Below are 22,654 nucleotides of genomic sequence, written 5' to 3' on the forward strand. Positions count from 1 at the left end.
GTCTGGACATCATATTACTGTCTGGTTGAGCTCATGAGCCGGTCTGATGAAGTTGTTCGTCTCTTTCAGACCCTCCAAGACTGCATGCAAAGAGTCCCACACGAAAAAGAAACGCCTCCCCGAAGAACTGGTGGATAGAGTCTTCAGGAAGGTAGGTCATTAACACCAATTCGGTTCCCGGGGAGGCCCTCAATAAGGTTCATGAATACACAGAATAGCTTTACAATTCGTGGGTTTTTGGAAGCCAGTTGAAAGAAGGTCCTGTTGCTTTCAAATGAATGGTGGCTTTATCCGGGTTATTAGAATTCAGCCACGAAATTAAATTCTGCACGTCCATGTATTGGTCATTGTGTTATTGTGTTCTCTCGCAGCTTCCTCCAGTGAAAAGTGACAAACTGAAGTCGATGAGGACGAAATCTGGCTTGTTTCTGAAGAGGAGGAGTAGTAACTCCAGCGGACGGTCCACGACAGGTACGGTGGATCATCATAATCCCAGATGTAGTTCATCTGCGGGTGGGGGGACTTTGACATCAGTAGGATCCCTTGTTATGTTTACGCAAAGCGATCCCTGATTTAGGCTTTGTGTTGGGACCGTGGACCTTAAAGGATCTCTTATGTCTACACTACCCTGATACTGACTTTGTTTTGAGTAGGGACCTTGAATAATCTCTCATGCCTGCATCACAGTGATATTGGTTTTGTGTTTGTCCCGGCATCTTGAAGGATCTCTCATGCCTACACCACACTGATAAAGGCTTTGTGTTTGTCCCGGCATCTTGAAGAATCTCTCATGCCTGCACCACACTGATATTTCACTTTGTTTTTGGGGTCGGGGACTCAAAGCGATCTCTCAAGCCTACACCACCATTATACTGACTTTGTGTTGGGGCCGGGAACCGTATAGGATCTCTTAAAGTTGTTTTTCATGTGGGACGATGTGTTTTGAATGTGTAATGTTAAAGATTTACTGGATAAAGCAGAACAAGATAACAAATTATCGCGACTACAAGAACAGTTGAAACTAAGAACTCTAGCTCCTATAATATTTCCCGGTGTATGGGTCATTTTAAAGTTCACAGGGTAGTGGAAGCGGCGGTGTATATGGTTGACAGCTTGCTTTTACATGGAGCTGCCACTGGTGGCTATCACCACGGAGTAACACACAATGATTTATAGGACAAACAGCCTATATTTGTTGTGAACTAGATGGGAGTTTGGTGGGGGGAGTAAGTTTGTTCTCGCTGACTTGGTTGACACGTGATCGTATCACAATATAGCGATGCTCATGCTGTTGATCATTGGATTGTCTGGCTCAGGCTCGATTATTTACAGACCACCGCCGTGTAGCTTGAATATTGCTGAGTGCGGCGTTTAACAACAACCAGCCAAGCAATCTTACACACAAAGGAAGACATGCAAGATATATCATACAATCCATTACCATCAGTCACTGTGTTGAAAGTTTCATCATTTGCTGCCGGAGGTGTTCACCTACTACAGTGTGTTCAAGCCTGTGTTTTTGTCAGTTCGGCAGATATATGATTGGGGAAAAATACAGTATGGGGCAAAAGAAAATAGTAGCTAAAAGCGGAACAATACTCGGGTATCACAGACATGTTGAATGTATGGCATTGGTGAATCTCACAAAAGGTGACATACCTGACATGAGATCATGGTTCTACTTCACACAATCGTGAGTTTAGAGAGAATTTTCAATTGGACACCTTCTGTTGCCAGAATCATGTGCATCTTCATTTAAGGCGTATCAGTAGTTGGATAATCAAACATGTCTGCGATTGTAAGACCTTTGCAGGATTCTTTGTTTACCATAACCTACGGTTGGTCTTGTAGTTCCAATTACTGAATGCGTATTCCTACTGCTTTGTTCTCTTAGTGGGAATTTCTTCTAGCTTTATCCACATAATGATCAGTCTTTGATTCTAAGTTTAAACTTTAATTGAGCTAGACGACAACATTACATGGAAACAGCAGCCTAGAAAGTCTTTCTTTATCTACACGAGCCAAATCTATCCTTTTCAATGTCTTGTTTAGAGGAATTCGAAAACGACCATGCTGTTTTACCTCTTTTGTAACTTTGAACTCCGAGATTCGGTTGTAGTTAGCTGTCCATGAAACAGTGGTAATCTAACTCAACGTGTCCCGCCGACCTCGGCGTTGCGGCGTCCTTCCGATCTTCAAACGTTGAGACATACGACGTGACGAGGTAATCACCGCTTCCGGAACCAGGGATCTAGCTGAGCCACGTGTTCACATAGTTTTTGGATTAACCTTTCAAAATGAAATTACACCAAGAACATTGGAGTGTTTTTGTTGGCGTTACATGTAACGGCTGCCGGTCCGATCTCTTATCATGCTTCCAAACCAGGCATTCACAGCGTATTTGCTTATGATAAATTATTCATAGCTGGGCCTTTATGTGTGTGACACAACGGATAGGATTTCAAAGTTGATTAGAGTCTTCATCAATAACTGCCATGTATTGAAAGTGGAGGGGTTAGAGTCGATCCGTGTCTCCCCCCAGTCAGCGCGGCACAAGATACATCCCCTTGTTTCTGTGATAGATCGACCTCCGTATCTTCTCACAACTTGCTCACTCAAATTGAAAATTACATTGGGAGTTACTTTGCAGATCTGCATATTTGAGATAGTAAACTGCTGGTTTGCTCTGACTCTCTACTCCAGGGGTTCCCGCTCTGTCCCGGGACGCGAGAGGCCGACTTAGATTTATCACGTATGCGGAAAAGCGAATTCATGTCATACACCCTCCTATCGATCTCGTCTCCGCCTGTATGCATGGAGCGCGCATCATCCTATCTCCGAATCGTCGAAATATACTGCCGCTGGGTACAAAACCCCATTTGCTTTCGTAAAGGCATTACACAATACTGACCACTATCTAAGCGGAATGGATATGTTTAATGCCCTCACTTATGAGGGCTTGCATATATACCCTCATTTATGAGTGCTTGCATTCATAATGCTTCCCCGAACGTTCGGCGCAGCTGATATTGAAAATAAGCACCTTGTACGATTACAAGCATAATTATTTGGTTTGAGCTTTGTTAGTTTCATATGAAAAGTTAAGCCTCATGCCAGAAGCTTTCATCGTAAGCCTTTTTCGTTTTTGCCTAACCCTGGCATTTTGAGTATTTATGTGAAGGTTTATGTTGAGCTGTTCAGCGGTTCTCGTTTCCAAGTGCAACAGGGACCTATAGCCCTCTTGTGGAATGCTATTAAGTATGTCGGAATCAGACACCTTCAGTTTTACTGCTCCAAACTTAGAGTTTTTACTGGCTGATTTTGTCGGCTCAAGGTGTAAAATTGATTATTTTACAGTCGGAGACAGTAGATATCTGTCTGGTGCATTTGCTGGAATCATTAAACTCTGATTTAAGCGTCTTCTGGGCCTTAAGTAGTCTTGTATTCCGCAAGGACATTGTTAGTGGTTTGTGTAGCCAATAAAGTAGTTTTAAATCACTAGGACTAAACATAAACTGTTTTATTTTTTAAAAACACGACGGAGGTGACTGACTTATATTTGAGGTGATGTTGATGTGACGGGGAACAACCAAATCCACGACTGTATTCAACGCTGCTGTTTCCTTGTGACCCCTGTCACACCATCTATCAAAGATGCGTCGGTGTTATGCGTTTGTACGTCAGATAACGCTGTGACTTTAACATTCACCTTCCCGTCGACATTCCGTCCTCCCCCCTCGTTATGCATGGGTTATGGTTGATGAAACAAGCAGGGTTCAGTGTTGACGGGGAAAAATGGTCGGATTAATAGGGAGGTATCTTTAGCATCTATCAAAGGTGATTATCCTCTAGCAGGACACAAAACATACTTTGCTTTCACTCCAAAACGCACACAGTCAGATATCAAAGGGTGGTAGTTCCGAATGATTTAGCTCACCTGATTTAAGGTAAACAATGAGTGAGTATGGATTTACGCCGTTGTAGCAACAGTCCAGCAATAGCACACGGGGGAGACACGAAATGGGCTTCGTGCATTGTACCCATGTGGGGAATCGAACCCGGCTCTTCGGCGTGACGAGATTACGCTTTGACCACTAGGCTACCCTCACCTCCCGAGGTAACGAATGAACTACATCAGTGTTCGCCGTGAAACGAATCCAATAAGTCGCGTCATGTTATGGTTTCTCGTAAACACTTGAGATCAGATTTCTTTATCGAATTTCAAACTGCGATATTTTAGGCGAAGACCCCATTGTCATTAAAAAGGATGAGGACAAAAACTACCTTGTCTGTTCCATTAGAAATTCAATAGGCATAAAAATCTTATAAAACGATCTAGATTTTTCATCAGAATGCTCCATAAAAGACTCAAATGAGTAAGATAAGTTCCGATATCTAATATGGTTGTCTGTACACCGGAGGCTGTTTGAACTCTGTTCGTGATAGCATATTGTGACTTCGATCTTAGCTGTTCCAGTTCAACCCACTTCGGTGACCAGTTGAGTTTTTATGCTTATGAAGATCGTTAGTAGACTTTGAAGTTCGACCACACCCATTTATGCGATGCATGACTCAATTTCATTTCTGTATTAACCAGATGGGACTCGCCCAGCCTGGGTATCTGATATACGCTGGCTATGTACATTCTCATTCAATAGCACATACATAATTGAGTTATCAGATTTGATGGACCTGGAACGAGGCCTATGTCTGTTCCAGTGCGATGAAATATTTATTCTCATGATGAGAATATGCGTAATTTGATCCATAGGAATTGGTCCCAGCTTCTTCTATTATGAAACAGTTATGTCAAGACCTTAGCAAGATATAAAAACGTCATGCCTTGGGAATTCCATGGGCTGGATTGGAATATCTATAACACGGTTGCGAATACGTCAGTGGCGGGGTAGCCTAGTGGGTAAAGCGTTTGCTCGTCTCATCGAACCTCTGGGTTTGATTCCCTACATGGGTACAATGTGTTAAGCAAATTTCCGGTGTCCTCGCCGTGATGTCCCTAAAACGGTGTTAAACTATGTTCACTTGCTCTTGGTGGGCTCCGTGTGAGTATGCAGTGTCCACCAAGCCACACTTTGTTGTGTAAAAGTAATCAGGTTTTATGGTGTTATGAAGGCGATTCCTCAACACCTGGTGTCTTAACTGATTTTCGGTGATACATTCGCATAATTGTACCCCAATTTTTCTTTAAGCTCATAGATTCCTTGTTCCGTTTTTTCATGTTCTTTATATTTTTTGTGTGCAATGACCATTTTTAAGTATGAACATCAGTGGGTCTTGTCTCTGTTTCAGACGCAACCAGTTCTTCGAACGAAAGTTTCCTTTGTAAATCCGATAGCTTTGGCGACAAGAAATTCTTCCGATCCAAGGGTGCAAATATTGCTAAAGGTAAATTTTACATTTGCAATTCGTAAATCTGATTTAATGATTTTATTCTATTGAGAAAGAGAGTGACCTCCTATAGACATCATTTCGGCCGCCCATGGACGAAGTTTTCTCGGGGAAACAGCATATTTAGGACCCTTTAAATCAATTATATTGTCGTACTTTAAGTAATTCGTATGACACCCGGTGTTGTATTTTAGGTAAATTCAAGCCGTTTGCTAAGAGGAAGGAAGAACCGATCAGTATGGGAGTCGAGAGAGAATCAACCCAGACCACCTCTGGTAAGTGAGTAACTGAGTGAGTGAGTGGGGTAGCCGCTTTAACCACTGGGCTACTCCAACGTTTGACTGTAATTACAAAAATGACTTTGCATGTAAACTGTTTTCCTCCCTGTGAATGCGCATATAAACAATATTCCGTTGAGAATAACCGGGAGTGGACCAAAAACTGAATTGCGTCCCGTAAAACACTGGCATGAGATTACTGACCCGCGACTGGCAAGCTCGCCCCAGCAACAGTGACCAGTGTTTGAACAGTTTCCCATTTCCCGGATCAATTAACATTGATATTCCGTCATCAGTTTGAGCAAGCTGTTTTCTGATTGTGTTTCAGACGCTGGGAATCTGTTTTCAAACATTGAAAACTCTCTGGTGGAGAAAAAGCGCCCCAAGACGATGCTTAAGGGTATTGAACGCCAACACTCGTCAGAATCAGCCGAAATAGGTCAGTATGGACACCATTGTCCAGAATACCAAGTGTTAGCTCTGTCCGTCCATTCTTGACGAGGGATATTGATAATATTATTCCATAATCGGGGCTGTTTGTTTAGTTTATTGATAGCGGAAACTTTGCTTTGAGTTAAAACCTCCGCAAAACAATCGTAATCATTACTAAACACATCATCAGCATTTTTTCATATGTCGTTAAAGAAGAGTCGACCCTGTGCAGGATTAGCGGTTCTAGTAATGTTCATACCAAATACGAAATATGTCTGATGGTCAATGCTGTTCTGTTAGAGTCCACGAGCCCAGCCGCGGTCTCTCCGTCCATGTTAGAGTCTGGTCTCGGTCTCCTTGCCAAGTTCGCCACTTCCGCTCTCACTGCAGCAAATATGAAGAAGAAAAAACGGAAATTAGAAGAAGGTGTGTTTGTCGAAAAAGAAGCTGATGATTCTAGGCAGGGTCCATTAAATAAGAGAGGTACACCTTTACACGACCAATCAAAACTCTTCTGGTGGTGCATGATTGTCACGTGGTGTGACGTAGAACGCAAACATGGCGGTTGGGCTGGGAAAAGGTCATGTTTGCCGACTACGCTCTCTGGCGTTCTTGCTTTCCTGTCGTCTATATTTCGTCTCCTGTAAATTGTGGCAAGCGTTTTAACAACTCTTAAGTATGTGAATCAGGAATGTCTGTAGGGACGTTAATGATATTATAATTCAGGGTCTATATTTGGCTAACTTAGTTAATTCAGTCCAACTCTGTGCCACAGTCAATGCAGACGCATGACATATCAGCCTGACATTTAAGAAGAATAATTTGAATCAGACTTAGTATGTGAATCAGGAATGTCTGTAGGGACGTTAATGATATTATAATTCAGGGTCTATATTTGGCTAACTTAGTTAATTCAGTCCAACTCTGTGCCACAGTCAATGCAGACGCATGACATATCAGCCTGACATTTAAGAAGAATAATTTGAATCAGACTGATGAATATCAGATTTTGTTATTATGCCGTTAAAGGGAGAGAAAAAGCTCTTGGGCAAATGAATGTAACATTTAGTAAAACAGTTCAGCTTGAATAATCTTTCAGGCATATGAATATAACAAAACATTTTGTTAACAATTTCTGCGTTTCGCATAAGCAAAGTTTCGATGTTAGTTCTCAAGGTTCACTGCGGTGTTGCAATTTACATCGAAGTACTTCAGATGTAGTAAAAAGTTGTTATCCAGTGAATTCTTTGTTTTCTTACTTGTGAATTCCACATTTCTGTACTATCTTGCTCAACAAGAAAACTTCATCTTTTCATGTTTATTTCTTTTCTCTGTATGTGTGTGCTTAAAATTCTCTACTGTATGTTGTCCCGTTCGTGTTTTCATACGTATACCGTTAGTATGGAGTAGCTGATGTGTATTAACATTGCAACAATCTTTAAACGAGATGCCTGATGGTTTCAGTTTCTGACACGGAAGCGAGTGACCCCCAATGTACCAACAAGAAACGGAAGCCGGGTCGGCCCAAGAAATGCGCACCCATTTCCTCAGGGGGAGGAACAGGTATGTGACGTCATGCATTGTCCAAATACTGTATACATTCGTTCTGATAAATGCGTTACGGGTAATAACAAATACGTTCCACGTTTGGGTTTATACAACATCGTTTTGTCCGTTGCAGAGACTATTGTGGCGAAGAAGTCGAAGACGTTGGGTTTGCTGCAGTTGCGGGAGGTCGGTCAGACAAACAAGGACAAGAAGCCTGCAAGCAAACAGGAGCAACGGCAGATAAACGTGAGTGTTAGAACTGAGGCGGCGAAGGGGTAGCCCAGAGGTTAAGCAGTCGATCGTCACATCGAAATGTCGGGTTCAGTCCAACATATGGATTCAATTTGTAAAGTTCTATTCTGGTGTCCCTTGCGATATTGCTTAAATATTGCTAAGGTGGCGGTTTAGAAATACTCACACAACATGCTCTGGACTCTGAGGCAACTGCTCCAACCATGACTCAGCAATACCTCACTTGAGGTGCCAGCATTGTAATTCACTATTTGCTGTTGCTCCCTGTGTGTAATCTTACCGGACCTTTTGTGTTAACGAGCGAACACTTTAATCGTTCCTTACCCTAAGCGGAATCGATGACGAGCGAACATGAACGAGCAAAATTAGTATTCGTTTCCATGTAGCACAGATTCTACGTCAGTATTATACATTTCTTCAGGTCGGGTAGAAGTAGTGGTCATTTTCGAAACGAAAGTTTTATACAGTCAGGTGATGTAGTTACATTCAGACTTTCATGAACTGGCACCACCGATCCTGCCGAATAAATGATACTTATAAATAAGTATATTTCTTTATATATTAGTATATATGTTTATGTATAGGTATATCTCTCATCAAGCAATTCCAGTATATTCCATGCATATATGTTCCTGGTCATACCTTCCCAATAACTGACATTGTGTATTGGTTAAAATATCAAACTTGAATTACTTTTTGGGGAGAATAGTTTCGTGGACTATGACGGGAGTTGTTGTTAAATGTTTTGCGAATACTTTCCGTGGACCCTGGTGTTCGAACTTTCAAAGCTCTCGAATACGTGTAAGCTGATAAGCGATATTAGATATATTCGAAACAGGCTGCGTCAACCACGAAGCGTCTTATACGCGGAATGAACTTTACATACTTTTCCATATGGGGAATAAAACCCGGAAGTGATGAACGATATTGCCAAAAGGTTGAGTGAGTGAGTATGTTTAGCGCCGATTTTAGCAATATTCAAGCAATATCACGCCGGGGACACTGGAAATGGACTCCACTCATTGGTTCCATGTGTGGAATCGAACCCGGGTCGTTCGCACAAGGCTATCCCACAGTCTTTCAGCAGTTGTAGAGACAGAAACATTTGTAAACGTTGGGAATAAGAGTGAGTGAGTGAGGTTAGTTTTACGCCGCACTCAGCAATATTCCAGCTATATGGCGGTGGGAATAAGATCATTTGACAGTATAATTATGGATTAATGTTATATTATAATACACATAGACAGGAAAGTCATGTTTCATCCCAAATATAATCATTCTCGGCATCACTGAGACTTCAGCAGCGCCATTTTGGAGGTGGCGGCCAGCTGAACATTGTACTCTTCAAATCTCGTGTCACTTTAAATCTCGCTTGACTCTCACGTGATCTTAGCATTCCGTGCATTCCCAGTTTCATATTTCAGGTTTAAATATTAATTTTAAAGTGAAACAGAACCCTTTTAATGCGCGTTTAATAATTTGGGCCCATTAAGTAGAATTATGCTTGACTAGGGTCTCTCGTGAATTTTGTACCATATTAACTTTGATGTGTGTGGGAGTCCAAATATTGATGATTGATGAGAGGATCTCTTCATTTCTATTATTGTAATCATCCATGTTGGAGGGAACTTTCCTAAACAGCTGTTTTCAATCATGTCACTCTTTATGAATTTTAATTTAAGATTGATCGTTAATTTTTTGTACATAAAACGTTTTAGATCATGGTCTCCTCGTCAATAATTGTAGGGAATTCATTGATTTCATTTTGTTCTGCCTATTCAGAGTGTTTGGTGAAACGTCCACAATGTGTCGGGAATTTCACCGACAACAAATACAGTGTATGTTGTTTTGTGTGCTTAATGTGTTTCGTCGCCTATTCGCGAACAACATGAATGTGTCATTCGGTAAAATTGTGTGATGACACGTGTTTGTTAGCGCCCTTTCGCTACAAATCAGCTGCATGTGAAAGAGATGTGAATTTTAATCCGTCCATGACTGTTGCGTTACAATTTGCACCTACGTGTCAGTTATAGTTGGGAATATAACGATCGGAAATATTCGTGCAAATTCCTGATGCTGCAAGAGGTCGTGCCACCTCACTTAAACTGTTCCCCTTTGACTAATGCTAAGTTATGTATACTTACGTTGTGTAACTTTTCGGTAAAGCGGGTGTGAACAGAGAGCAACACTGCATCATTTTGGTTTTGTAGTATGTTTCAATAATATATTATATAAGTCTTCGAGTTCTCGGATTATCTGCTTCCATCTTGTACACGTGGTCCCAGCATGAAAGTCTTTAGGTTTGTAAGTTTTTATAAATATTATTCCATCCTCGATACTTAGAATAATAATCAACGCACGATTTTCAAATTTGGCTTACCGAACATTGATCTCGTGGATAGCGAATCCTTCATTCAACCAATCGATCAAGATAACCAGTGAACCAACTGAGAAATCAGTCAACGAATCAACCCATTAAGCACTCATTCAATCAATCAACCATCAATAAGTCAGCCAATAAATAGTGAATCAACCACCCAACCAATCGAACAGTCAGTCAACCAATCAACCCATTAAACAGCCATTCAGCCACCAAGCAGTGAGTCGACCACTCATCCAACCAATAGCACTCAATCACTCATTCAACCAAGTACACACCACGTAAACTGTGCGTGTCACACCACATATTTTTGTTTTTCACGTTGAATATGTCCTGGCTATCACCTTAAAATGAAGTAAACGTCTGTGTTGTTGTTGTTGTTGTTGTTGTTGTTGTTGTTGTTGTTGTTGTTGTTGTTGTTGCTGCTGTTGATGATGATGATGATCCCTCTTCTCCCTCCTCCAGCTTGATGGCAGCACCGCTCTGAAGCCTCTGTACCTGGACGAGGAGTGGTGTCTTAGACGGAGCGAGCGGATTTTCCTCAGTGAGCCGAGTCCCCAGCCTTCACCCAACAACCAGCAGCCAGGGGCAAAGCAGGACAAGACCTTCTTCACTCCCCGGCCCTGCAAAACACAGAATGACCGGGACAGAGCCAAAGTTCAGAAGGCCAAGAGTCTCCAGGAACTGTCCCAGAAGGTCAAGCGGAAGTACACCAAAAACATGAACAAGAAGACCAGTTTTTCAGAGGACAGATTTAATGTAAGACTTAGTTCATTTCCTACCTTTCTTGGCATAAATCTTGTTTAATGCCGGTGTGCAATACAACTAACTGATATTACAGTCGACCCTGTTAATTCAAACGGGTTGGCGTCTGGTTTAAATAAAAACGACACAACCATTTCCATCATCTTAAGAAATGTCGACAGGAAGCCGTGTACAGTGTACGATTCCAACCGCTACGATAAGTTTATAATTATTTTCATAGTGATGACCCCAGGGTCCGTGAGAAGGTCAGAAACACTCAGAAACATTTCCTAAACAAATGAATCCTTTTTCCTGCTGCAAACAGTTACTGAAAGGAACATTATGTATGCACGTGTGTCCAGCACCTAATAATGTCTTGATGACAAACGTTCACGTGTTTAGTGGCAGTTATACACTGTCTGTTCATGATGTGAATTCTTGGTAGACCCTTAAGTTCTATGAATAGAACCAAGTTCTATGAATAGTCAGTCAACTTCTTCTTTGAAATGAGTGCGACGTTTCGGCGTTGGCGCAAACACCGTTGTCGTGTAGTTTTTGGTGTATGAGATAAACCCATTCTACTATCCTTAACAAGATTGTTATTTCCGAATGCCAATTTTGTCTTTTTGACATGTATACCCACCTCCTTTCCTATTTCAACCATTATCTTGACCCCACAGCGAGGCAGCATGAAGGCGAGGCCAAAGGAGACCCGTGATTTAGCGGAATCAGCTTCGGATCAAGACAGCGGAAGTGATGGAGATGACATCCCCCTCAGCGCCCTCAGGCGGAGACCTGATACACCAGGTAGGGAAGACAACTCACAGAACTCACAGAATCAGCTCTTGCATAAGATTTTCCAGAAGGATAGCTAACATAGCCCCATTAAATCTACATCCTGAATATATCAACTTATTAATCATAAAATGTCATGAAGACCATCTAACCCACAGTTCTAGATGTTGTGATTAATATCTGGTCAACCTAAGACACTGTCTTAGTAATTTCTGTAATCATTAACCCTGATCATAAAAATGTAGGCAAGTAGATACTGGTATTGTGGTCTGCGAGACTTGAATCAGATGTGTTGTGTCTGCCACTTTGCCCGAGACAAGCTTACGTGTAATTGAATATTTCACCTTGATCCCATAGAGCCCAGGTCGTGCGTAATGAGACTGGATGACTTGAAGGATGGTCTGAGGGTGTTGGAGTTCCAGGATGGGCTATTCTACGAGGGAGCTCTCAAGGCCATCAACCCTCCAGACATGTAAGTTTGTATCTTTGTTGGTTAACTTCTGTATACCAGCCTCGGAGTATTTAGGACATCCAGCCTATCAAACACCGTTCCACGTTAACGAATCATGAATGAGTGGTAATCATTTAGGTGTATTTTTGTGTGTTTGTTTGTTCCGCAATGTTGCCCTCAGTAATATTCAAACTATATGACAATATAGTGATTGATATCATGAACAACGCTTCACATCCCCTGTGTACGATCAGTGAGTGAGTTTTGTTTTGACGTCGCACTCAGCAATATCCCAGTGATATGGCGACGATCTGTATCTGAACCAGACATTCCAGTGGTCAATAGCATGAGCATCGATCTACGCAACTGGGATTCGATGACATGTGTCAACCAAGTCAGCGAGCCTGACCATCCGCTTCCGCTGCCTTTTGCGACAAGCATGGGTTACCGAAGATCAGTTGTAACCCGGATCTTCATGGGCAGGGAGCGGTCAGACACGGTCAACCAGTATCTCTGAACTAGACCAGTCCATCTATTCCTTAACCTCTTTCGACCAGCACATCCTGCCACAACAATTCTAAGCCTTTTGATATGTAAAGATGACCCCGGTGGCAATCATCTGGGTTCCTGGTTTCACTCGAATTCAAAACGAAAGTAACTCTGGGGAAAAAGACAGTATACAGTCATGTTTGATGTTGGCTAAAACATAAAGAACAGGGAATTGTTTTTATGGTCAATTAGGTTCTTGGTGTTTAATATTTTTGGACCTTTAAATTGGCTAAAACATAAAGAACAAGGAATTGGTTCTTATGGCGATTTAGGTGATTGGGGTTTCATATTTTTTGGACCTTGAATGTTTGACTGTTTTGAGCCTGGACACGTTTTTGTGACGTTTGTAATGTTTTTTGTCAAACAAATGTTTCAAGGGGATGCCGTTTTTTACCGGGTAGTTTAATACTTGCAATTGTGGTCGGTGAGAGAACCATTTGCTCTGAAGAAACTCATTTATTCCACATGGAAAATAGTACAGGAAAGTTGTTTTCTCTCTTTGTAAAAAATGTTTAGAATTCATAACTTTTTCTCGACATTGTGACTAGTTTTTATCAGTTTATCCCTAAGGCCGTTCTTCATTGAGGTAACTTGTCGAGGTTTGTGAAGCGTCTTCACTGGTTGGTATGTAAAGCACTCTGATGATATTTAGACAGATTCTTGCTGTGATGTCCGCGACAATAATGTGACTGACTTCTTCCTCTTCTTCAGCTACGGAGTTGTGGTGGACAACCAACGGGGAAACAGACCTCATATTTACCCACAGGAAGAGATCCTTAAAAACGTGGTACGTGTAACCTAGGTTTATTTCCTTGCAAAATTCACGCATAAATGACCATCGGAAGGAAAACCGGAACATCTATGCATATTTTATTAGTTCGCGGTGTCACAATATATTACAGGGTTGGGAAATTGTTGAACAAATATTGCAGATGGGAGGACAGTTGTTTATCCTTGCTAAAGTCATAATAACGTTTGAACATGAGGATACATGAGTAAATAGCGCATTAAATGGGTGTCTTGTTTCAAATCACGACTCTCGAGATTGCCCTTCGTGTCGATGTGTTCGGTCGGTGAGTTTGGAGAACACTAGGCTCCTTTGCCCACTCAGTCAGAAAGAAAGAAGGATTAATTTACTTGTATTGCGTGTTTCGGACGCCAGGAGGCGCTCAAACTAACCATCTCTCCCTCTCTTTGGGCAAGATCGTCTGTCGTCGATCCAAAAGCTGCAACCAGCACGCGAATATCCCTCGCTTCCTCTTTCCTCCCCTTCGAACAGAAACTCTCCGGCATTGAAGATCGATGTGACATAATCGGGGCGAAACGGATCAATTCGTTTTGAATGAGAATGTAAACGTTTGTGATTCAGGTTTAAATGGCTGTTGTCAGCTGCGACTTCTGTAGAAGTGTAAGGTACATTGGTGCATACGGCTCCAGTAAATGCCGCTAATTTACACATTGCATGCAGGAGTACAGATGTCCAATAATATTTCACGCTTCTGGGAAAACGAAAGTACGGCTAATTGAAAGTTGTGATGGCTCTGTCTGTCTTTGATCGTCGGAGTGGAAGACGTATGATTGCTGATGTCTTTGAATGGCACATTTGCTGCCGAGCGTAAGATTTTGTGTGCAGGTTTGCCGACATTGTTGGCGACATACCCCTGGAAGTCGATTGTGTGACTGTGTGTGCACGCACGACAACCGTCGGCTATATAATCCCGTCTTTCATCGCCACAACCATCAAAGTGGTGCAGTCGACATAGCCCGCCTACTGCTCACGATATACTCTCTGACACGACAGTCAAGGCTATTATATGTACCCAGAAAGATAAGCCCCACATACAACCAATTACACTGGCCTGGAATGAAGCAAGAAAACCCGATACTGATTTCCATACAACTGCAGGTCATTAGCAAACAGCCAGCCGTAAAACAATGCCTTCTATACATATAGAAGTCCTGTCGTCTAGACAGGGTCTTCTGCAGAAGACTGTGGTGTCCTGTGTACATATGTACAAATAGATTAACCAGTTCAAAAGAAACACTAGATTCTATGCAGTTTTCTGTTATTTATGCATTCCACTTCGAAAGTTAGTTCCTTACAACATGTTCAGAGTATACCAACGGCTTGTATTGATAATGAAAGTACATGCTATGACAATACCATTCCGCACACAGATATGCATTATTTAAGTGAGTGAGTGAGTTTAGTTTAGCGCCACACTCAGCAATATTCCAGTTATATGGCGGCGGAACCAGACATTCCAGTGACCAAGAGCATGAGCATCGATCTGCGAACCGATGACATGTGTCAATCAAGTCAGCGAGCCTGACCACCAGATCCCGTTAGTCTCCTCTTACAACAAGCATAGCCCCCGTTTATTCTACCCCGGATCGTCAAGGGTCACATCATTTAAGTAATGAAGTACAAACAGGTTTGAACATGTCTGATATATTTCACAACGAAATAGGAAGGGAAAAGAATATATTCCGAATCAGCCTGTTCCTCAATATAGAGAAATGGACGTCTATATAATCCTTGCCTTTCTGTGTATCACTTTGAAACAATTTTCTAAGCATTTTTAATTTGAAATTACTAGTACAGAAATGGACCTTTCCTTTCTCTTCCTTTACATACCAAGTGAAGTGATGTTTATAGTAAACTGACAGAAAGACAGGCGTAGCGACAATTTTCTCAAAAACAGCCCGAACTTATAAAAATGATTGTTGTTCAAAAGGTTGAGCCAGACCTCAATAATATCGAAATACATGTATATATCTTTGCAACCTGTCGGAAAACATGGGCTTGCTGCGATCCTGAAAGATAATGGCTGAGCAAACGAGACATCAACCTCAGAAGCTCGCAAGGAACACTGTGCATGGCTTTCTGATCCAAGTTTGACAAATGTTGCGGTCCTGGTTTTTAGGGCTGTATGTGACGTTTTCATGATCTACTGAGCTATACTTCTTCTCATACATGTAATCTCTTCCCCAGATTGTGGACGTGAAGCCAGGGTCCCCCCGTTTCCTCCCCGAGGGTACCCGCGTGTGTGCCTACTGGAGTCAACAATTCAGCTGCCTCTACCCTGGCACTGTGGCCAAAAGTAAGATATCTCTCACAGCGCTGCGAATCCTCTAACGATATTTTCTCTTCGTCGTCTAATGGTTGTCATACTGCTACAAAAGCATCATCAAGTTGACAATTACGAAAACATCAAACCAGCTTTGTTTATTAATGGCCATAGCTGGAGGTGATGGTGACATTATTCTTTGAACTTTATCATTCCCGCGAGTGCGCACGCAGTGGTAATATGGCGATATTGAGGCGCACATCCATGAACGGTTTAATGCTAGAATTAGCTCGCGTTCGTACTAGCTGCACCTAATACTCGCATACAGCTTATTCACTTCACACGTCACGGCTAATTTAAATTCCTCCATTGACAATTTATGAGGCGTAATTGTAAGATTTCACTTCTTAATCTCGCTAATGCACGTCGATTATGACTTGAAATGAATGGCAGCAGGCCTTGCGGACTCATCATGCAGTCTCCTGAAGAGCCAGCCGCCGTTTGTTGTACTCGTATGTTGTATGTAGACTGGCAAACAGCAATATAGCACACAGCTTGCACTAAACCCGCCCTCAGTTGTTACAACCATAAACAGCCATCACGTATTTGTTTGATGACAAGAAGATAACTTTCTGCCTAACGACTTCAGCCGTAATTAAATTGAACCATTTTTACTGCTCGAGATATGAAGGAGATTCGCGAAGGCTCGCCATGGTATTTATAACAGTGTTGGGAGTTATTTAAATTCTCTGCGTTATTTCAGCGAGTCCCAACCCCCATGCCGACAAGTACTCCGTCAATGTTGAGTTCGACGACGGCGACTCAGGCCGGATTCCCATCGACCACATACGGCTACTGCCTCAAGACTTCCCTCTAGTCTGTGAGTCCTGTCACGTGACAACTTTCTGTTACACCCTGTTACACTGGATTGTTTACGTAACCGAAGGCAACATACTCACAACACCTCTGATACAGTTTGTAGCTGGATCTTGACACTTGAAACATTAAACTTGTAAACTCTGTCATTGAACTTTCACAACTTCACATGTTAACGTTGGGTTGTTTCTTGAGGTGTAACGAAACATTGTTGACGTTATTAGGGTTTGTTTACATATTCCAAACAGCAAAACACACGTACATCAGTTGGGATTCAGATCAGATTACGTTCTCGTCGCTCTGTTGCTTGTCGTAAATGACGACTTCAGTTTTGTCTGTGTTCCAGACCTTATAGAATAAATCGAATAGAGATCCTACTGAAGTCTAGAATGATTGTCAAGAGTGAATTGCTACAGCACCAGTCTGAAATTACAGACTGCTCTAGGCTCTTTTTGGAGTTCTTTTTGTAGATACATATTATTGAATCCGATAACTATTTATGGGATATAATGTCAGTCTAACTTGGGTTGTGCGGACACATTATCTAGTTGAGAGTTGGTAGATTAACGACTAGTCTCTGAAGACACATATAATGTTGACTGTAAAAAATAAACCCATTTAAATTGAAAAGGAGCCTCAGGGAGACCAGAGATTCAGTCTGCACCAAGAGAAATCTGGACTTGTTTCATAGGCTTACGCATTGCAAGGAAGGGTAGGCAGTAGGCGAATAATGTGGTTCGAGGACAGTGAGACAGACTACGTTGCAGGGAAGGCTAGGTTGCAGGGAAAATAATATGGTTCAGGGACCGTGAGACATACTAAGGGCTTGGACGTTCTTCAGAATGTAAAAAGCCGATTATTCACAGGCCTCAGTATTATGGTTAGAATATTTCTCATTTCAGTTTAAATGACCTAAAGAGTTTGACTTAGGGATTTTTGTGGTTTCAGCATATGATCCGAACCCGTTGTTGAACCTGAGTAAGAGACGGCGGCGGACGACATCGGATGACTCAGAGTTCCGGAAGTCGAGTGAAGGTTACTTCAGCTTATCGGAGAGCAAGAAGAGGCCATCCAAACGGGATAGCTTCTCAGGTCAGTTTGATGGGGCCTTGGAGGAAGATTCAGAGGACCCGGATGTGTTTGAAGCAGACGTCAGAAAGAAATCTCAATCACGTGACCACAGTCCGAGAAGCAACCTTCACGATGGTGGCCAGAAAGCAACAAACATCTTAAATCGTGACGGACTAGCCCCCGGGAAGGCCACTTTCGGGAAAAGTTTTCAAAACAAAGACAGTCTCAGTCTGACAACCCTCAGTCCAAGACGAGAGGAACCCAAGCCGTCCTCAATATTGCGTCCTTCCGCTTTTGACATGAAAAAGCTTGGTCTTCAATATGGCGGCGGGTCGGGACAGGACGAGGAGGATAGTAGCTCGGACGAGGATATGGATTCTTCTGACGAGGAAGAGAGCGTTGTGGCTTCTCAGGGTCAGGAGTCTGACTCTGACAGCCCGGATGAAGACACGAATGTCGCTGGGGAAGGGTCAAAGAAAACGGGGAAGAAAGCCGCGTCAAAAAACATTACCCAAAGGAAGAAGCGCAGCGAAAAGACGACTTCCGTCAGCTCGGAGAGTAAAGGTCTTGCAGGTGTGTTCAGGGAATCAGTCTAAGGGACCCTGCGTAGTGAATTTAGCGTTCATTTTGCCTTAACTATAGTGTTTAATCTTACCCTCAGCATTAAACATAGGCATAATTTAAATGATGTATAGGGAATTTCATAGGCCCAAGGCGATTATGCTTGTCATATGAGGCGACTAACGGGATCGGGTGATTAGGCTCTCTAACTTGGCGGACACATGTCATCGGTTCCCATCTGCGCAGATCGATGCTCATGCTGTTGATGAGTGGATAGTCTGGTCCAGACTCGATTATTTACAGACCGCGGCAATATACCTGGAATATTGCTGAATGCATCGTAAAACTACACTCATTCACTCACTCAAAGGCCCATGGACACATATAGACAATAATTTATAGGCAAAATAATATAGACAAAACTGCCTTGGTTGATATTTTTCAATGTCTGTATTTATATTCATAAGTATCATATCTTGACGCAGGACTTGGGCTTGATGCGAGCACTTAGTTTCAATTCCCCATTATATTTGCGGAAATTGCAAGCCTGGTAACCGAAAATGGGTCAAGAAACTTATATTAGAAACCCATGGACATTGTTAGCGCGATAACTCGATACCTATCAAACGGAATTAATTATCATTGAATGTTCGCTTGAGATTTTTTAATATTCATCATGAATAAATAACACGAAAGTGTCTGACCAGCTGTAGATGACGAATGTTAATATGGTGTGTAATGTGCCCCCTCTTGCCTCCAGCGTTCCTGCCGGCCCGCCAGGTGTGGAGATGGTCCGGGAAGAGCACCAAGCGCCCCGGGCTGAAGGGCAAGGCGAAGAAGGAGTTTTATAAGGCGATACTCAGAGGCAAAGAATTCATCAATGTTAGTATTGGGCCTAGGCCATCTTCAGAAATACAATATTACAATTACAATATTTCATGTTATACTAGCTGTACCCACATGGGTGCAATGCCTATGTCGGTACCTCCTGACCCCCAACATCACCACTATCCCCATCCCAGACCCTAATCTGGCCTGATATTGTGGGAATGTTGTTAAAGAGGCGAAAAACCGAACTCCCTCACTCACTCAGTGGCGATATAGGTGAGAGCCATGACCTGACCATGAGGATCAGATGAGCTCATGTATACATATGGGGAGAAAATACGGAACGCAGAAATAGTGCAGAAGAATTGTGTCATATCAAAATTTAATGTTTCTACATGCCAAAAGTATAGAGACACTGATATTATTCTGGGACAAACCTTGTAGCATTAAGCTGTTCCTAGTCTGTTTTGTGGAATATTATTGCTGAGGTATGCAGTTATATCTATCGCATTTGCAAAGATCGGTGCTCATGATGTCAAACACTTATTTGTCTGGTCCAGACTGAATTATTTTAAGGCCGAGTAGGGGTTAAATAGCAAGCAACACACACTGTGCTTTCTTCTTCAAAAAACAATAACAAGCATTCTCCATGTATCCTCAGGTGGGAGATTGTGCCGTGTTCAAGTCAACCGGAAGGCCTAACCTCCCCTTCATCGGCAGGATCCAGAGCATGTGGGAAGCATGGGGAGGGCAGATGACAGTCAAGGTCAAGTGGTTCTACCACCCGGAAGAGACGAAAGGAGGAAAGAAACTGGCTGATCCCAGGGTAAGTATTAGAAGTCACCAAAATTCAGGCATTTAAGATATTATACTGGGCAGTAAAAGAAACTCTGCATATGCTTTTTTCGCAACGTTGTCTTTCCACGGATAGTTTCTTTGGTGCTGAGTATATGTTAGGTAACGCCCTGTTATAGTGGTTATGTCTGTCATTGCGCTGTTGACTTCTTGTTTGAGAGGCCCACACTACATTATGTAGAGGCCATCTTGATACAATTATTTATTGACTGGCATACAGGCAATATTGGTTCATATTCCTCATGGTTAAAACTTTGAATTGATTGACTGAGTTATATTGCGCCTGTTGGTTCAATGTGTGATTCCCATTTCTGGTGTCCCTCGCAGTGATATTGCTTGAATATTACTAAAACCGGCGTAAAACCATAGTCACTCACTCTCATATACTTGATTAAGTGTTCGTCATGCGTGTCATGCCTCTCCTCCAGGGTGCGTTGTTCGAGTCCCCCCACGAAGATGAAAATGCCGTACAGACCATCTCCCACAAGTGTGACGTCCAGTCCTTCTTGGAATTCAAGAGGCGTCGCGCAGACGCACAGAAGAAAGGCCAATCATTGGACGATGTGACTAACCTGTACTACCTGGCGGGTTATTATGATCCAACCATAGGCCTTGTAAGATACGAAGCTGATGTATTGTGATCTCTGATTGGATAACCGAGTCCTGTATTACCTAAGGTGCTAATGTCCTTCACATGAACATGACAGACAAATTCGCGTTCGAACTTGACAGTGACAGTGATTGAAACATTGAGAGCATAATAGTAAGTTGCTGAGACAATATTGTGGAACAATATGCCATTCATACTTTTAAAGGAAATGTCATGTAATGAGTGTTCAGTGCCACAGTGCTTGTTTCCATCAAGTGTTTCAACTCGTCGTGTTCTCGATGGTAGCATGTACGTATTACGGATACCCTTTATCTCCAGTGTGACCTTGACCTTCATCTCCAGTGTGACCTTGACCTTCATCTCCAATGTGACCTTGACCTTCATCTCTATTGTGACCTTGACATATATCTTCATCACGACCTTGAAGGTCTTCACATTGGCAACATTTAATTCTTGCTTGTGGCAATCCGATTCCTCCAAATGAATATTCCATGGAGACTTAACAGTGTGCCATGTCAACCCCGGTGAAAAAAAGAAATCCGAAAAGCAGGACAAAATGCTGTGTCTGTGTGGCAGCAGTTTCCATTGGTGCATAAATAGTCACGTGACAATGACGCAATGATTCCAAGATGTGGTGTGTATACATTTGTAACCGTGTTGTGATCTGGAGATGATGGAACAGCCTGTAGTGCAACACAAATAGCTACCACACGCCACCTAACGGGGGGCTGTTCCAACAATTGCTCACTATCCTTACGTAATCCTTTTGTACAGAAGCCTTAAGTTCACCGTACAGAAAACAACTATGTACGTGCTTGCTTCTTGTTGGCTTGTAGTTTTCCGAGAGCTCATACATATTTTATTTAGAAGCTATTAATATAAGACCTGTTTATATTTATATGATATCGTGTACTAATAGAAGCAAGCATGTCATATCAATTATGAGAGCCTAACTTTTAAGTGAAATAACAATAGGCATCTTTGCTTTTAAAACTGTTGATTTGTTTTAATTTGATCCTCTCTGTTTAATCATAATCTTCAACAAAATGGTTTATCAGTCGTGTTATTTTAGTTAAAATAATTATTTATGTTAGTACTCGTGTTTTCCTGCTTTGCTAGAAGTGCTACGAACTCGTTTATTTAGTTTAGTTTGAATGTCTTTCAATTCTTAAGTTTATGTTTTAATATAATTCAATATTTTAATCGATTGTTATACTAAGATCATGATAGATTCCGTACAAACGAGGCAGTCTTTCACAACGTGTGGCAAGTAGGTAAGACTTACTTCCCTTTGTTGTCATGTGATCACAGCACGTGCAGAACGTGTTCGTGTTTGGTAGTGCCGTACTGGAAGATGTAACATAGTACTTAATGGATATGTTTGTTTCCGTGTATATTTCACTGTATCATCATAGTGTAAACTACACAGTGTCTTTCTAACCTTGTATTCTACTGGTTGGCTTCGAGTATTAACTCGTGAGTCCTTTGTACATAACTCTTTCTACACGCCTGTGTTCAGCTGTCAAGTGCAAATATGAGGATGGCACTGAGGCGAGATGGGAGGGGATGGGGAGACAGTCTACTCTTCTCGAGAGGTACTATTTGTGAAAGTGCTACGAAGATTGGATATTTACTGTTTGTAAATTTATCCTGTTATGCAATGTCTCAATAAATCTATTTTCACTGATGATGTTTGTGTTGAATGGTGGTTGGCCTTTAACGGTACACATAGGAGCCGTTGCTAAGACGGTCTTATGTCTATGTTAAAGTATGGGAGGTACGGTCACTTTAGCTCGGTGCATAGAGGGTGGTGGGGTAGCCTTGTGGTTAAAGCGTTCGCTCGTGACGCCGGAGACCCGGGTTCGATTCCCCACATGGGTACAATGTTTGAAGCCCATTTTCTGGTGTGTTCCGCCGTGATATTGCTGGGATATTGCTAAAAGGCTA

At 42.1% G+C, this 22,654-nt stretch overlaps 1 protein-coding gene across 4 annotated transcripts in view; it reads left to right on the plus strand.

Annotated features, from left to right (window-relative positions):
• LOC137284789 (trinucleotide repeat-containing gene 18 protein-like) overlaps positions 1-22,395 on the plus strand; it is a 73,016-nt gene extending 50,621 nt beyond the window's left edge. For 2 of the 4 annotated variants that reach the window (XM_067816770.1, XM_067816771.1), the window contains exons 16-33: positions 70-151; positions 372-471; positions 5,308-5,403; positions 5,601-5,681; positions 6,013-6,123; positions 6,417-6,599; positions 7,581-7,679; positions 7,798-7,910; positions 10,762-11,055; positions 11,721-11,847; positions 12,193-12,307; positions 13,547-13,622; positions 15,831-15,939; positions 16,670-16,786; positions 17,731-18,426; positions 19,175-19,296; positions 19,904-20,068; positions 20,526-22,395. In XM_067816770.1, coding sequence (XP_067672871.1) covers positions 70-151; positions 372-471; positions 5,308-5,403; positions 5,601-5,681; positions 6,013-6,123; positions 6,417-6,599; positions 7,581-7,679; positions 7,798-7,910; positions 10,762-11,055; positions 11,721-11,847; positions 12,193-12,307; positions 13,547-13,622; positions 15,831-15,939; positions 16,670-16,786; positions 17,731-18,426; positions 19,175-19,296; positions 19,904-20,068; positions 20,526-20,738 — 2,899 coding nt within the window. In that variant the 3' untranslated portion in view covers positions 20,739-22,395. The remainder of the gene's footprint in view (positions 1-69; positions 152-371; positions 472-5,307; positions 5,404-5,600; positions 5,682-6,012; positions 6,124-6,416; positions 6,600-7,580; positions 7,680-7,797; positions 7,911-10,761; positions 11,056-11,720; positions 11,848-12,192; positions 12,308-13,546; positions 13,623-15,830; positions 15,940-16,669; positions 16,787-17,730; positions 18,427-19,174; positions 19,297-19,903; positions 20,069-20,525) is intronic. The other 2 variants (XM_067816769.1, XM_067816772.1) reach the window with 2 other exon arrangements.
• The last annotated feature ends 259 nt before the right edge of the window (positions 22,396-22,654 follow it).

The sequence above is a fragment of the Haliotis asinina genome, chromosome 5 (assembly GCF_037392515.1).
Source record: "Haliotis asinina isolate JCU_RB_2024 chromosome 5, JCU_Hal_asi_v2, whole genome shotgun sequence".
Classification (NCBI taxonomy): Eukaryota; Metazoa; Mollusca; class Gastropoda; order Lepetellida; family Haliotidae; genus Haliotis; species Haliotis asinina.